We start from the raw sequence: 15,395 nt of genomic DNA on the forward strand, positions 1-15,395 counted from the left end.
TTTTTTTTAAAGTGAATTTTCATATCTTTTGTATGGAAGGACTTGGAACACTCTGAAACAGCTCACTGGCTGCTAAGTGTTACATCTTGTGCTATGTGGCTGATGTTAGATTTTTTTAATCCCTTAGGTGACAGTGGTCTGGGCATCAGTATTATTGGAATGGGAGTTGGTGCTGATCAAGGACTGGAAAAACTAGGTATTTTTGTAAAAACAATAACAGATGGTGGAGCTGCTCAGAGAGATGGACGGTGAGTTTTTCATTGAATTGATTATGCTTTTTACAAATTTCTGACTGAGCCCAATTGCTTTTATTGGATATGCTAAATACTGTGAATAAAAGTACAGAAGCTGAATGCAGCTGAATAAATATTACATTCCTGCTTTATGTTAATTTTTTTAAAAACAGGGCGTTTATTTAATATAGGACATTTTTGCAAATTAAGCCTAGATCTGCTTACAGCATATATGAGAAAAGCTTAGAATGTGCCCATGTGTAAAAGTGCCACAAAATCATGTTGACACCCCAGGCCACCAATCACTGTGTAAACAGTATAAAAAATAGCAAGGCAAATACAGATTTTAATTGGTGATCTGCATAGTAGCTGAAGATCAGGGGACTGTTTTTAAGCAATGAATTTCTTGGACTCAGAATTTCTCATTATAAATACTAGTGAGTTTTAAGTGATACTTGGCATGTCAAAAAACTGTCAAGCTAAAATATTTTTGTTGAGCCGATAGCTAAACATGTATTTATTTTGCAGAATTCAAGTAAATGATCAGATTGTTGAGGTTGATGGCATAAGTTTAGTGGGAGTTACTCAGTTCTTTGCAGCCACTGTATTAAAGAACACCAAAGGCATAGTGAGGTACGTATGTTTTCTATGAAAATAATACTTTCTTTTGGTCATTTTTCATTAATGGAGAATACAAAACCGTAATTTGAAAGTTTTACAAAGACGTTGTTGAAGGCAACAGTATGGCAAACGAATCTCTTTGGCAGATCTTAAGCTTTTTGCTGCAAGGTAATTTGTTTTTTTTCTGTAGGTTTCTGATTGGGAGAGAGAAGCCAGGGACTCAGAGTGAAGTAGCCCGCCTCATTAGTGAGACCTTAGAGCAAGAGAGATGTCTGTATGAGCAGCACTATGCTCATGATGATACAGAGCAGGTAAAACATCATACATACTTACATATTTTTAAAAATGCATGATTACCACTACATGCAGTAACTTCTGCAAATGGAATAAATGTTTTTTGAATCAAATTGAAGCAAAAAAGGATAAAACAGGCAACTTGTTAAAAACAGAAAATACAAACTTTGTACATTACTGTTATCAAGGCACATGATTATCACTACTTGTTATACTTCCAATTTATCAATAATCCAAAAGATATCTTTAAGTATCAGCTGTGTGTGATTGTTTTGTGCATGGCTTACTTAGCTCTCTTTTGTGGAACTTTGATGAAGGAGTCTTTAAAACTTATCATAGGTATAAGAAACTAAAAAGGAATAGTAACTAGTTGAGAAAGTTTTGCAACTGTTTGGATTCCTTGATTGTGTGCTTGTGTTACTGCTGCTACCATAACGCAAAGTGTGTGTGTTACAGAATGTCATGATTCTCCCATTTTGCCAGGATGATGACTATGATGATGATGACGATACATATGAGTCACATTTGCATGGAAAGTCTGTAGAAGTTTTTGATCTTCCTGAAAATGAAGATATCGGTTTACCACTGGATATGGATTCGGCACAGTCTCTTCTTAAATTTAAAGAGGTGTGGTAGCAGTTTCTTAAATATTCTTTGTGATGCACTGGGGAGCATCTGAACCTTGTAAGATTTGGATATAATCTCCTTCATGTCCCCCTCATTGTGGTTTTGGGTTTGTTTTCCCAACATTGCCAATAAATCTCTCTGGTAAATGTCCCTTGAAATGTAGGTCTTCTGTAATTTTCTGATCCCAGCTTTCCTATACATATTTATATTAAATATTTTTTTGATTTAAATTAAATTTTAAAAAGCCCTAGGAAACAGACATTAGAACTCAATGTCACTTCCCTCCTTGTTTTGATGTCTGAACATTGCATTAAATAGATACGATGCTTCTCTTCATTCTTCTTTGGCCCATTGGACTTTGCATTTATTTGCTCTATAGTAGAATGGCTTTAGTTGCAGGGGTGGAGCATGGGGGATCAGATGCCTATTCTGAATGGTCTCGAGTGTTGTGGTTAGATCTTCTTCAGGAAGACAAGAAATACACATCTAATTTCTTGCTCTAGTCCCTGAGATCTTCTGGGAAATCTCTGTGTACATAAAAGCATTTGATTCTGTAGATAGCTGTGGTTTTGTCTTGGAGTGTTTTTTCAGGTGATCACTTTTGGGATTTTTCATGGTGTAGTTTCTGGAAGTAATGAATTTGTAAACCCAATAGGGTGTTCCAGACTGTGAATCCCAACTTAGCATAATTGGGAAATTGGGTTCTCTTTTCCCAAGGTTTTTATAAAGAAGTGTATTTGCTTTATTCAGGTCTGTGGAATTTAGTCAAGGATTTAAGTGGTTCAGTCTTTGGCATTTAGGTGTCTGGGCTTCTTTGGTAGATTTAAGTCCCTGTCATTTTCACTCTGGAGGAGAAAAATACACTGCCAAGAAACTGTTTCGTCAGATGCCATTTGTGCATACATCAGCTTATTTTTGTAAAGGATCAGTATTTTGCAGCCCTCCTTAAGTTTGCTGTCTTGATAACATTGATGATGTCATTGAGGAAGTTGAAATTTCAGGCTATTGATCACTAGAGAACATTTACAGTTTTTCTAGGTTAGGAAGCATAGCAGCAGGCTACAGCATCTTTTCATAAGCACTTTTACTTGGGATACAATTAAATTCTCAGCTAGAATCATTACTATGCTGTTATTAACATAATCTAAATAAAGGAGAGTCACAGATTCATTTGTTTGAATGTGTGTTTGGTGCACTGTGACTTGCCAAAAGAGAAAATATCTTCCCAGTGTTAAAAATGGAAAGTGAGATACAAGAACTAAATAATCGTTGTCAAAAATGTGCCGTTTGCGCTTGTATGTGTGCTGTTTTCTTAAAACATGGTAACATTTGGCTTAGGTGTAGCCTTTATCCATTTCTAATAATCCTATGAAGATTTGTGGTGTAAAGTACAAGGCTTAATTTTAAAACAAAGCCAGCACGTTTATTTGTAAGTGCTGATAAGTAAAAATACTAAATTTTCACTTGATCTGTGTACCAGTTGTCATCATAAGTGCATTGCTGACATTTCATTCTCCTGGCACATTGAAACATTATTTTAACCTCCTTGCTTTTCTTAAAGTATAGACAACAATGTGGGATTTTTAACTATAGGTGGCCATATATTCACTTCTCTAGCAAATAGAATACTGTGGAACTTTTTTGGGTTTCATTTGAGTTCAACTTTTTTTTAATAAAAGCTCGTGATCGCTTCTCCTGTAATTGACAAATAATTAAGTTGACTTTATGCTTCTATAAAAATGGTTTGAGGAAGAAGGGAATCATGGACAAATATTTAAAACTAGCATTTCAAATGTCATTTTGTGTGTGCTCATACAATTTTTTTTTTGTTTGTTGCAGCTACAATTAAAACATGCAGTAACAATAGCTGAAGTGAATCAACTGAAGGAGAAAGTAAGTTTTCAAAGAATCTTATTTGGTGGTGGGTGGGTGTTTTATTTTTTTAATTTCTAATTTCAAGAATAGGCTGAATGCAGAAGGCAGCAATCTGTTGTAGGCCTCAGGCTCTGTGTACTCTGTGTTACGCTAGACAGGCATTTCTAAGCTGAAGAGCTGTGCTCAGATTAAAAAACAAAACAAAACAAAAACAAACCCCCAAAAACCCAAACAAACCCAAAAAAACCACAAAAAAACAAACAAAAAAACCCTAACCCCAAAATCCCCCCTATGCCGTTCTAAAATGAATGCTTCAGTATTACTGCTTAGAGTACTCCACTACATTCAGTTCTACTCTATGAAACAAGCTCCCAAACAAATATGAGAACATTTTCAGTGGATAGAACTTGTCTTACTTGAGTATAGATTTGGCACTTACAGCCAATGGTTTGTGGCTGACTTTTTATTACCAGAAAGTTATTTCTGTTACTTCTTTCCCCTCTTTCCCTCCTCAAATTTCTGACCTGCTCTGGGGAGAGAGTTTTTTCCAGCTTTTTTTTTTGGTGAGGGTTGGTTCAACACTTCCGCTTTCTGTGAGAAAGGGTTTCTTGTTCTTCTTGCTGCTTTTTCCACTGATGGAAATCTGTGCATGGCCTTTTTCTAGCAATGTTTGTTGTAGGTGAGCAGTTTCTTTTATTCCATTGCCCTTCTGTGTTGCCTTGCTGAGAAATGTGTACCCTAGGACAAGTTGCAGCATGTCGCTGGGGGAGGGTAGCAAGTGGGGAAGGAATAGTGCTTCAAACTGCAATAATTTTGAGTAACAGTATCTATTGGGGTTTTTCTTGCGCTTTGCGAATGTTCAGAGTGCCAAGTGCAGAGAGGCAAGGCAGCCAAAACTTCTTTGTGTTCTTATGATAGTTCTGATTTTGATTGCCGACAGTGCTCCTTCTCCTTGCAGTATTCTTGAGATATGGCCCAACTGGATTGCTAAAAAGCTCTTTAAAAATGTTGGCATTAGTACAACTTACTGCCTTATTTTTAATTTAAGAAATTTTTGATCATTTCAACATTTCTGTTCCATCAGCAGGTGATATTAACTGGCTTCAAAAGCAGTGATTTCCTCAGTGTAAATGGTGTCCACAAAGAAGGAGGCATGGACAAACTAAATGGTATCCTGCCTGTTCACTCCTCCAAGGCCTGGAGAATTTCACATATTAACATTCCCTTTTATAACGTGGCTGCTGTCAAGCTGAAGGGGCCCCATTCCTTTCCTTTTTTGAGTGAATGGTGGTTTTATACATTAGTCTCAGGAAAGCAAATCATGGGTATATCATAATTTATTAGGAAGACCAATGTCTTATAAAGTACCATGGAAGATCAGCTAGTCTCATTAGCTTTATTCAAAAAGCTGTTGGTAATATAGTAGCAGGACAGAGAGCTTGTCTTATACAGGTTAAGATTCTGTATCTCCAGTTGCCTTTGAAGGTAATCAAAATAGGCCTCTCCAGAAGCATTAAGAGATGGTGAGATCTTGAACAAGTCAACATAAGCTAACAATAAAGGTCTTATTCATTTTATCTCTTTTAAAAGAAGCAATACTAATGAGGAAGTAGTAAAAGGCTCTTGGGCTTGAGTTCTAAACTTACTTGGATTAGCAAGGGTTGGAAGAGTTGATATGATTTCTTTAAAAGTTCAGTGTCTTGTTTTAACATGACTGATAAGTATTTAATTGTTATTAGCTATTCTCTACTTAAACATGTATAAACAACTTTTTTATTTCATCTTTTAGTTTAGATTAATTCCTTAAGTATTACTCTTTTCAGTTAAAAGTTGTTGAAGCAGAAAAAAATGAATGGAAACTGAGTCGAGCCCAGCTTCAGCAAAACTTAGACGAAAGCAAAGAGAAAATTAAGAAGTTAGAGACCTACTGGTTCGAGGCACAGAGTTTATGCAAAACAGTAAATGAACGTCTTAAGGAAACTCAAGAACAGTGTGATGCCCTTGAAAAGAAATACAACAAGGCCAAGAAATTGCTTAAAGATTACCAACAAAAGTAAGTACCCCAAAATACCAGGTCTCTTATTTCTTGCTTGTATGTTTTGTACACTATGGGGAAAACAAGCAGCAATACCTAGGGTTAGGATTTGCTTAACACACTTTCTTTTCATTTGTCAGAGTTTAGGGAAGAGGTGGGCTATGCATGCTGAGTTCTTACATACCTGAAATCACCAGCTTCTGGAAATGTTCTCAAAAAATTTTGCTGCTGCTTTTGATTCTAAGCTTAGGAAAAATTATTTAATATTTCAATAACAAATTTTTAAAACAACTTAGTTCAGAAACTATAATGCATCCCTACTTTTGGAAGAACTACTGGAAATTTGTCATGAGGTATTTGGTAATGCCTTTTGCTGTTTGTGAAAAACCCTCTAGCTTTGACCAACTTAAAGGTTCTAGATAGGGTAGACATCAAAGGATATATAGTAAGAGCCAGATACATGTGATTCAGTCTGAGTTAGGAGTTATATCTTGTAGGGGGAGTAAAAGGAATTCTGAGAAAAATTAATAAGAGTTTAGGATATGTATCTAGCTCATCAGAAAACAGTATCTTCAATCTGTTAACAGGTTGGGATTTTTTAGTAGAGGTAATATTGCTTATTAGATATACCTGTGTAAGACTTGAACACTGTTGTTATGCAGTTGTGTCTATTTGTTCTACCTTCTTTCCTCTTAGCTAAACAAGAGCTAATTGCAAAATACTCGTAGATAATACAGAACACAACTGTTGCTTTTCGTAGTTACTCTAAGCATATTCTCTTCTCCCCAATTTGCCCACATGCTACTTATTTTTAAGGGAGTTTGCATGATCTTTTGCTTCGTAGTCCCTGTCCAGAAATGTTACTTTTTACAGTGCATTTTTGTGCTGTTTGAGCTTTTTAAAGGTCTCCTTTCCCAAGCTTATCCACATGGAAGTTCAAATGTATGTTAAGATGACTGCTAACATGCTAGTTTCCGTTTCCTCACCATTTAGCAAATTCCCATTACTCCTTTGACTGTCCCTGAAGCTTTTGCGTTTTGTGTAGATGTTCTACACTTATTTTCTGGTTTTGTGTGTTATTCCATCTGACTTGTAGGAAAAAAACAGCTTTTATTATTGTTTCCTTCTTGTAATCATTGTTTCTTTTTGTAAAACCCAGCCATTGCAATTTCTGAACCAAGTAGAAACTTGAAATGAATTTATTTTCCTACAAAGAATTTTACCATGGCTCTTGGAAGGAAAAAACCTGTGTGTGCATGTATCTTTGTGGAAGACAGGAAGATGTAATGATTGGAGTTGTGCATGTATTTCACACTGTAAATGTATATGCAACTTGCCACTTTTAAATAAAGGTAGAGAGATGGTTGTAACTTAGTAGAAAAGTGTTGCGACACATCCTTTTTCAGCCCAGAGTAAATTATAGCGTCATATGTATTTCTTTTGAAGACAGCAGAAGCATATAAATACATAGATCATTTTGTGACGTTACAAGATTAATAAATCAGTTGTACCTTACAGACTGGTTTTTTTTTTTTCCAACATTTACTAACAGAATGCTTTTTAGTAACTGCAACTGTGCATATTTCTTTTTTATGTATTTTTTCTACATTTCTATTTATTACTGTTTTATGTATATGTATATATTTCTTTCACTAGAGAAACAGAATTTATGAAAAAAGAAGAGGATCATTCAAGGCTACTTGAAGAGAGAGACCAGAAATATGCAGAACAGCTGAAAATATATCAGGAAAAAGTAATGCAGTATTATATTTTGAAATAAACTCCTGCATTCTTGGAGAGTTGTATCTCACTTCTGAACTTTAATTCTTGCAGATTTCAGAGCTTGAAAGTAAATTAAAAGTATATGACAGAATGCCATATATGTTTGGAGGTGCCAGTTTATTGGAAGATGACTGTCAAAGTCCAGGCCAATATAATGAACAGTCAAAGATAAGAGAAGAAAATGAAAAAGAAACAGAATCAATAGAAGAAAGACTAAATTCTTCAGATATGTTAATTTCTGGTGAGTAGGTTGTAGGATCTTTGATTTGCATTTAACAAAAATTGGGAGGAGTTATATGTGTAATGTTTTTTTGTTGTTAAAACAAGTTAAGTGTTTGCTATTTCTTACTGACTGGGTAAGCATTTGACCGAGACAGTGTGGATATTTTTGTTTATGTCCCCCAACACTTTCAGTATTGTAGTAATGTATTTCTTAAATGCTGTAGGAAAGAGGAGGTAGATGGAGAGAGATCCATCTTCACTGTTCCTCAGATTCTCTATTAGAGAAACCAATATTGTTAGTGGGACTAAAACACTGAGATACATCAGTTAAAATCCTATGGATTTTAAGCTATGATCTACACCAAAATTTGCTATGATTTTTTTATTTGTCTTGTAATTTTATGCCCAGAATGTTACAAAATATTAGATAGTGGCTCAAATGAGAAGCATATTTTAAAAAGACTTGGTTGAGTAAAGAGTTTCTATCTTAGAATTATTCATAGAATGCTTTGGGTTGGAAGGGACCTTAGAAATCATCTAGTTCCAACCCCCCCGCCACCTTAAAGAACAAGGATAGGAAAGTACATTTTAGGCACAAATTCTCATCTATTTGAGAATAAAATTCAATTTTCAAGCCATAATACAATTCTATCCTGATGGATTCTTTTTTTTTTGGTTGAAGAAATTTGGTAGAAATATATTTCAAATTAATTAGAAATTGTTGTCACAATATGTTAAAATATTGTAGTATTATATAAAACAGTATTTTCATATAGTAATGATAAATCAGAATTATTCTACCTGTTAAACTTCTGAATGTTTTCCTGGACAGTGGGTTGGAGAACTTGCCCACCAGTTTTTCGGGTTTTGTTTTTGTTTTTGTTTTTAAAGAAGTACCTATTTGTTGCAGATTTTGATGCTTTTGTTGGGGATACTCCCAGATTAGACACCAGTGCCCACAAAGCAAAAGCTCAACTTGCTTTGAAAGTAAAACGCCAGCCACCTTCTCGATCAAAGCTGAAAGAATCTCTTGGCGCTGGACAACAGACTGCAAATCTACAGGTACCAATATTGGTAGATAATTATGCATTCAGGAGCCTGAATGTATGTTCAGTTTTGTGCTGTCCATGCTTCATTCAGACTGTGCCAAAGCATCATATTTTCATGCTGTATCAAGTGAAAAACCCTGTTCAGGTTCATACCACATATGTGATCTCTGATGTGTTCTTTGTGGCATGGTTAATTTGAAGTTAGCAAAGACATATGCAAGCTTGTTGTATTCTACTACTTACTGAAAGATTTTGATATAGTGACAGTGGTATGTTGTGAAATATTATTACCTATCTTATAATTCCTTCATCTAAAACAAGTTAATTACTGAATTTCTTCAAAAACTAAACACTTTTGAAATGCTTTATTATTCCATAAATAAACATTTAAGTCCACAAAAAGTATACCAGTAAAATGTTCTAGCACATTTCTGGAAAATGGTTGGAAAAATTGTGTATATAGCTGGTATATGAGGGAGCCTATCATAGAGGGAGAAGATTCAGCTACTTCAGTTGGACTGAAAAGTGGCTGGATTGAATTGGAATGGCCAAGATATACCAGAACATTTCTGACTTGGCTAGAGAAAGGTGATTTGGGATGTGCAGAAATATCTGTATAGGGGTGGATAAAGAAAAGCCTATAAAATCAGCTTCATGTGATTTAGATGGTATCTACAAGTCATTAAGTTCAAATTTTCTGAACTGAGGAGGTTTGTGTGTAGCATAGCGTATAATTACATCCTGGTAAATGATCAGATAGTAAATAATTATATGTCGTGCTTATCATAAAATAACTTTTGAATTTGTTGAAGGATGAGGATTCAGAAGATACTGTTCTCAACAGAGAACTTTCCACTGTGTACCTAACGAAGACCTTAGAAACAAGTGAAAAATTAACTCTCCCTCACTTGGATGACATAGATCAAAAGAGTGAAAAGCCTGAGCAAACAGAAAGCACAGAAAGTCCTCTAGAGTCAAGTCCTTCTGCTTCCACACACTCTTCTCCAGTACACAAACCAAACAATGAAAATAGCACAACCACCACTCATTCACCTCCTCCTGAAGAGATGGCTCCAAATTCTCCTCGAGGGTATCCCAAGAATGTTAAGCAAAGAGAAGCAAAAGGGAAAGGGAAAGAGACCAAGGGTAAGACTTAAGGGTTTATTATTATTTTAATCCTTTGGGGTTAAAGTATTACAGATTTTAGATATAAATGAGTATTGATCAATAAACTTATTTTGGGGGAAAATGAATTAATTACAAAACTAATTACCTGTTTTAACACCACTTGGTAACTCTTCAGGAAAGTTTGAAGTTAGCAAAAAAGTATGCAAGTTCATTGTACTCTATTTTTACTTACTGAGAGATTTTGATACAACAGTAGTATGTTCTGAAATACACTTACCTATTTTAATTCCTTCATCTGCAACAAGTTAGTTACCAAATTTCTACAAAAACTCAACATTTCTAAAATAACTTGTAGTGCCAAGAATCTAAAAGGTGCCTGCAGAATAAATGCTGTTTCAATTAAACCGTTACAGAAAGGAATAGGTCTAAGTCGGTTTGCAAAGCTCAAACCTATAAATCTAGAGAGTCTAAATGGTTGCCTTGACATAAGCTAGAGGGGAGCTAAGACATTGACTGTGGATAATCAGTAAAGGTCCTAACACATTTCTGCAAAACACTAGTCTCATAAGTGGCAATGTATCGGAGAGTAAGTTTGACTGATTCAGAATTCAGTGTTGGCTTTGTGCTTCCAGATATTATCGAGGTGTTTAAACAAGATACGGATTCTGAATGTTATGGGAATTACTGCATTATTCATCTTGCCCTCTTAGGATATTTCTCACTAGGAAAAGGTTAAAGGTATTATAATCAGTCTAGTTGCTACTAATCATTATTTGATAGAAATATTTGGCTTTTTTTCTTATGAATAATTGAAAAAGGGATTAGATAAAATATTTTAAATGCTTGATATTTCCTTTAGTCAGCTAGCACAATATATAAAGGCAGATTATACTTGCTGTCTTTTCTATACAGCACAGACAAAACCTTTATTTAATACCCTGAAAACAGGTTTTGTTTTATACTCTCCTCATTCTATGTGTTTCTATAAAGTCTTAAACAAAAATAGTCTCTACCCCATCTTCTGTTGGGTTGGTTTGTTTGTTTTTAAATCTTATCAAAACAAGTCCCTAATATATAAGTGATTTTTTTGCTTTCTTTTCTACAATTTTTTTGTGATGGCTGAAGCATTGCAAACATTTTTTTTAAATTGGCAGAGTCACTGGAAGAGCTAATTAATGCAGTACATCAAAGATGAGGATTAGTATTGAAAGCTTGCTCTTTGTAGGCAAAATGACACTAAATACTACTTTCTGCTAGATTGTTGCTTTCTAACCATGTTTAAATGTCTACCTCTTATTTCATTGAAATAATCCTTTCTATTACCTTCCCATCCATTCATGTATCAGTCTGTATTTTAACCTATTGTACTGCGTTTTAGAAATTACCTCTTTTCTTAAAATATTACCTCTGGGGAGAGAGGTGGAAACAAATGTCAATATTAAAATTCATTCTTCTGGTTTTGTATTTAAGTTGACAGGAGAAATAACCAGTTTAACTGGCGTTTATAATTTACAGGATGTTAACGTGTTTAGAAAGAGTGGTTAACTAATTAGATAAAGTTCTGATGTTGACCAGAAACTACTGATCAGATATGCCAAAAAAAGAAAAACTATCCTGGCTATTCAGCATGTAAGCTTTGAGATAACCATTATATGTTTCAGAAAGGATTATTAGCTGATGGGATGGTGGGGAGTTGTCCTCAGTTTTGTGTAGTAAACATGGTTTTGTTTTTTATGATCCTTGAATGCATCTGTGTACGTTACTTCATGTCAGGAGTTGTCTTGAAGGCAGAGCTTAAAACCTACTTTATCTCACAAAAAGCAGGCTACGTCTCTTTCATAGGCAGTTTGGTTATGAAACACCTGATTTGCAATACGAATCATATTTCATTTATTTAAAAAAAAATAGTAGCCTGAGAATTTAAAAGGAAGTACGTTCAGGACTTGCAGTAATCTGTCACAGTCCATTGGGAAGAGGTAATGTGATGCTTAAGTTTGTCACTTAATGTCACTTAATAATTGAGCAGTTGGAATTGAACATGCTCCCACTGGTGAAAAATTGGATCCTAGCAGGTTGTATTCCAGTTTTGAAAATACCACAATCTTGGAGGAGCTTCAAAGTCCCAATTATTTCTTTAGAATAGTCACAGTTTGTATACTGTTTCCAAGAAACTCAGCTTGTTAGGTTCTGTCTGCTCTCCAGGTACTGGCTATCATGTTAGTTAGGCACACTTTCTCGAGCTAGCACCTTGGATACCTAGCCTGTGTTCCAAGTAGCTAGTCTGAACCAGAAAAAATGCAAAAGGAACATCTTAAAATACTTCAAGTGTAATAAAGGATGATTAAATGCTGTTCTTGCTCAACTGTTGCTTTAAAACTGAATTTCTTTCATGCATCTTATACTGGTTATCTAGTTGGCGTATTTTGAAGCTGATGTTTTGCAAAAGAGAGAGGTACTTTCTTCTAAACCTATCTTAAACTATCTTTTGTTTGTACTTCACTGAAGCCAAATACTGTGGTAAGTTTTATCTTTCTGTAGACCATATAGAATTATTGTTTATCAAAAGCAATATTTTTGATCAGTCATAAGCAACTGTTGTGTTGCCATTTTTCAATGGCACAGCCAGAATGATGGGAAGATGGCATAGAGAATAACTTATGTTGATATGGCTGTAGACACTTCAGCTAGTATCTGCATGTGTGAATGTGAATTTTAAGTTACTCAAGTTTTAGTATCTTTCTTACTTGGAAGCATAATCATAAGTACTTGAAACTTGCAAGTATTTTTAGAATAACATTTTTATTTTTCACCCCTCTATGAAAAGCAGAAGAAAAGAAAAATGAAGACAGGACAGTAGAAACAAATGAAGGAACATCATCATCAGGGAAGTCCAAAAGGAGATTTCCAGATTTTGGGTAAGATTTTACTTGTGTTCATGTGGACATAAGTGGTTTTCAGTGTTACTCTTGGAGAACATCATGTTCTCTAAATAAAAAATGTTGAGGAAATCCAGTAACGCAACTTCATAGCAATACCATTGGACAGAGTCTTTTTCATTTTGAATTTGTAATATTGCATTCATGTTTCTACCACGTTTTTATTTTATTTACCTGTACTTTTTTCCCCTCAAAAACTGAAGAACCCCAAGAAATTCTTTATCTGAATACACAATTTCTCTGTGAATTAAATTGTAAATCCATGCATAGCTTTATGCCAAAATATTGTTGGAGCCTAGACTCTAATGTTACGTCCTGCTGGCATTACAATCTAAAATAGATAGCTGTCTTGCCTTAATTCCTTCTACAATAGAGGTGTCGTTACATAGGGTATGGCTATAGTAGCTGCTCACTGAACTGTCGATTGGAGGCGGGCAGCAGTCATGAGTGGATTTCTGAATTACAATTATAAGATAAGATTGCAAACAGGGGTGAAACAAAAGTGCAAGCTGCATATTATCAGGAAATGCAGTGTGGTAACTGAACTCCAGGGATTTGAGAGAAGAGTAGTTACATTTTGCAGTAAGCCTTGCTTCCTTGGAGGTATAAGCTTGTTGAAGCCAGCTAACATTGAAGACTCAGACTGGTACTGCAACAAATAAATCATAATATAAAAATGGTAACTTATTTCACACATAGAGAATGAAGTTAGTAACTTAGTTCAAGTCCCTCTACATTGCATATGAACATGTATATAGCAATAAAACTGTGTTCTTCCTCTTGGTTGTATCCACTATATGCTAAGTTTCTTGGGCATTTTCTGTGTTTATTTTGATTATATGTGGTCTTTGAAAGGTACTTTCAGAATTCTGTCACGGTTCTTAAATAAAATATGAATGACAGTACTTTTTTAATTGCATGCAAAATCATGCTCAGTGTAACAACATAAATGTGGCTTTTTGTAACTGTTGAAATCAATGTATAAACTAACTTGCTGATTAAAAAGTTGCACTGTGTAAATGTAAATGCTTTATGAAAATTGTGTTTTGTCACTTCAGTGGATTACGTAAATCTGGGGGCAAGGGCAAGAAACAAGAGAAAGAAAGTCTGAGATGTTCTCTGGATAGCAGGTAGTTGTTTTGTTTTATTTGTTTGATACATACATGCTTCATTCCTAAAATCTTTAACCTAAGAATTTCTTTAAAACTGTCATTACTGTTTGACCTTATAGTACATTCAAGTATAACAGTGGCAAAATTCTGGGAAGATTAATATAATGATGTGGAGATGAGATTCTGATCTCATGAAATAAGAAAAATATATAGAATAGTATAGAGGAAACAGTAAAGCAGGGTTACATTTTAAAGTGGCTCATAAGATTAACACATTGTACCCTATCTTAAATATAAAAACTGTATTTTGCTTAGGAAGATGAATGTTGAGTAAATTAAATCAGCAAATTATTTGAAATTGTTAAATTCTTATGTGAGATACTGCAAAAGCTCTTAAATTTTTGTTGTTCAATAACTCAAATTATTCTGCATGGATATTTAAAGGCAAGTATTATCAATTGTGGTGTGAAATGGGTAAAAATGAGTGGTATATTTTGAGTTTGTTGTTGTTTTAGGGGGAAGTTGTGTGTTTGGGGGTGGGGTGGGGTTTTTTTGCTGATGATGTTTAGACACTATTTGATCTACTTATTTCAGGGGTTCCCGAGAACTGTTGGATGACTCTGGCAACAATCTATCTGCATCAGATTCAGATTCCCCTGTTCCTACTTGCATGCCTTTCTCTTGGTTTGGAGACAGCCACAAAGAGCCTCAGATTTCTAGCACCAGCCTGCACGTTACTCAGAGCGGGCAGGACAGTTGGGAACACGGTCAAGAGAAGAACAGAAACAAGGTAAAGATGACTAATTTGTGCTTTGAATATTTAAGCGTTGCATCTTGGTAAAGTAAAAACATCAGTGCTTAGTATGTGGAAGCTTGATGACTTAGACCAGATCACCTCTTACAAATGTTGTTGCAGAAGTTTAAGACTTTACAGCCCTCACAAGCAGAAACTGTGAGTGTTCCCATTCCCTCCTGTTCAGTTGAAGCATCACTGGAGGCTATTCAGGCTGAAGTAGCATCTAAAGAACAATCACAGGGTGTGTTTTTTTCACTGGTTTATAACGCTAAAAGTAACACTAGCTTTAGGAAAGTATAGTTTTAAAAGCCAAATCTGTTTCCCTGTCTAATACAGTCTAATACTTGGAGGAAGTGCACATAAATAGAGGTCAGCTTCCCAGGCAGTTGGCCAACCAGTTCTTACCACGCTGGTATATAGGGGTGAAGTACCAGACAGGTGAAGATAGCATCCGGGTTTTCATTAACGAATTTAGTATTGAAAGCCAAGAGACACATCTGTAGAATGCTCTCTCTTCTAGGATACTGCTTCTGAGTAACTAATAATTTAAAGCCTTTTAACCAGTTCTTAATAGTGAGGCTACACAGTTCAGTCTATAACCATAAAGTTACCATCTTTACAGTTTAAACTATTTGAAAGAAATGGCTGTAAAAGTAAAGAAGTTTAATGTGTGTGCTGTCCAAAT

General features: G+C 35.0%; 1 protein-coding gene across 7 annotated transcripts in view; it reads left to right on the top strand.

The window, feature by feature from the left end:
• Positions 1–15,395, top strand: part of LOC137667328 (neurabin-2-like) — a 43,103-nt gene that overhangs the window by 14,729 nt on the left and 12,979 nt on the right. For 3 of the 7 annotated variants that reach the window (XM_068408041.1, XM_068408039.1, XM_068408045.1), the window contains exons 4-16: positions 128–248; positions 762–866; positions 1,045–1,165; positions 1,605–1,775; positions 3,615–3,668; positions 5,474–5,703; positions 7,342–7,438; positions 7,519–7,708; positions 8,600–8,751; positions 9,551–9,884; positions 12,691–12,781; positions 13,861–13,932; positions 14,509–14,704. In XM_068408041.1, coding sequence (XP_068264142.1) covers positions 128–248; positions 762–866; positions 1,045–1,165; positions 1,605–1,775; positions 3,615–3,668; positions 5,474–5,703; positions 7,342–7,438; positions 7,519–7,708; positions 8,600–8,751; positions 9,551–9,884; positions 12,691–12,781; positions 13,861–13,932; positions 14,509–14,704 — 1,934 coding nt within the window. The remainder of the gene's footprint in view (positions 1–127; positions 249–761; positions 867–1,044; positions 1,166–1,604; positions 1,776–3,614; positions 3,669–5,473; positions 5,704–7,341; positions 7,439–7,518; positions 7,709–8,599; positions 8,752–9,550; positions 9,885–12,690; positions 12,782–13,860; positions 13,933–14,508; positions 14,705–15,395) is intronic. The other 4 variants (XM_068408044.1, XM_068408046.1, XM_068408042.1 and 1 more) reach the window with 3 other exon arrangements.

Source organism: Nyctibius grandis, chromosome 9 (assembly GCF_013368605.1).
Source record: "Nyctibius grandis isolate bNycGra1 chromosome 9, bNycGra1.pri, whole genome shotgun sequence".
In the NCBI taxonomy this organism is placed as follows: Eukaryota; Metazoa; Chordata; class Aves; order Nyctibiiformes; family Nyctibiidae; genus Nyctibius; species Nyctibius grandis.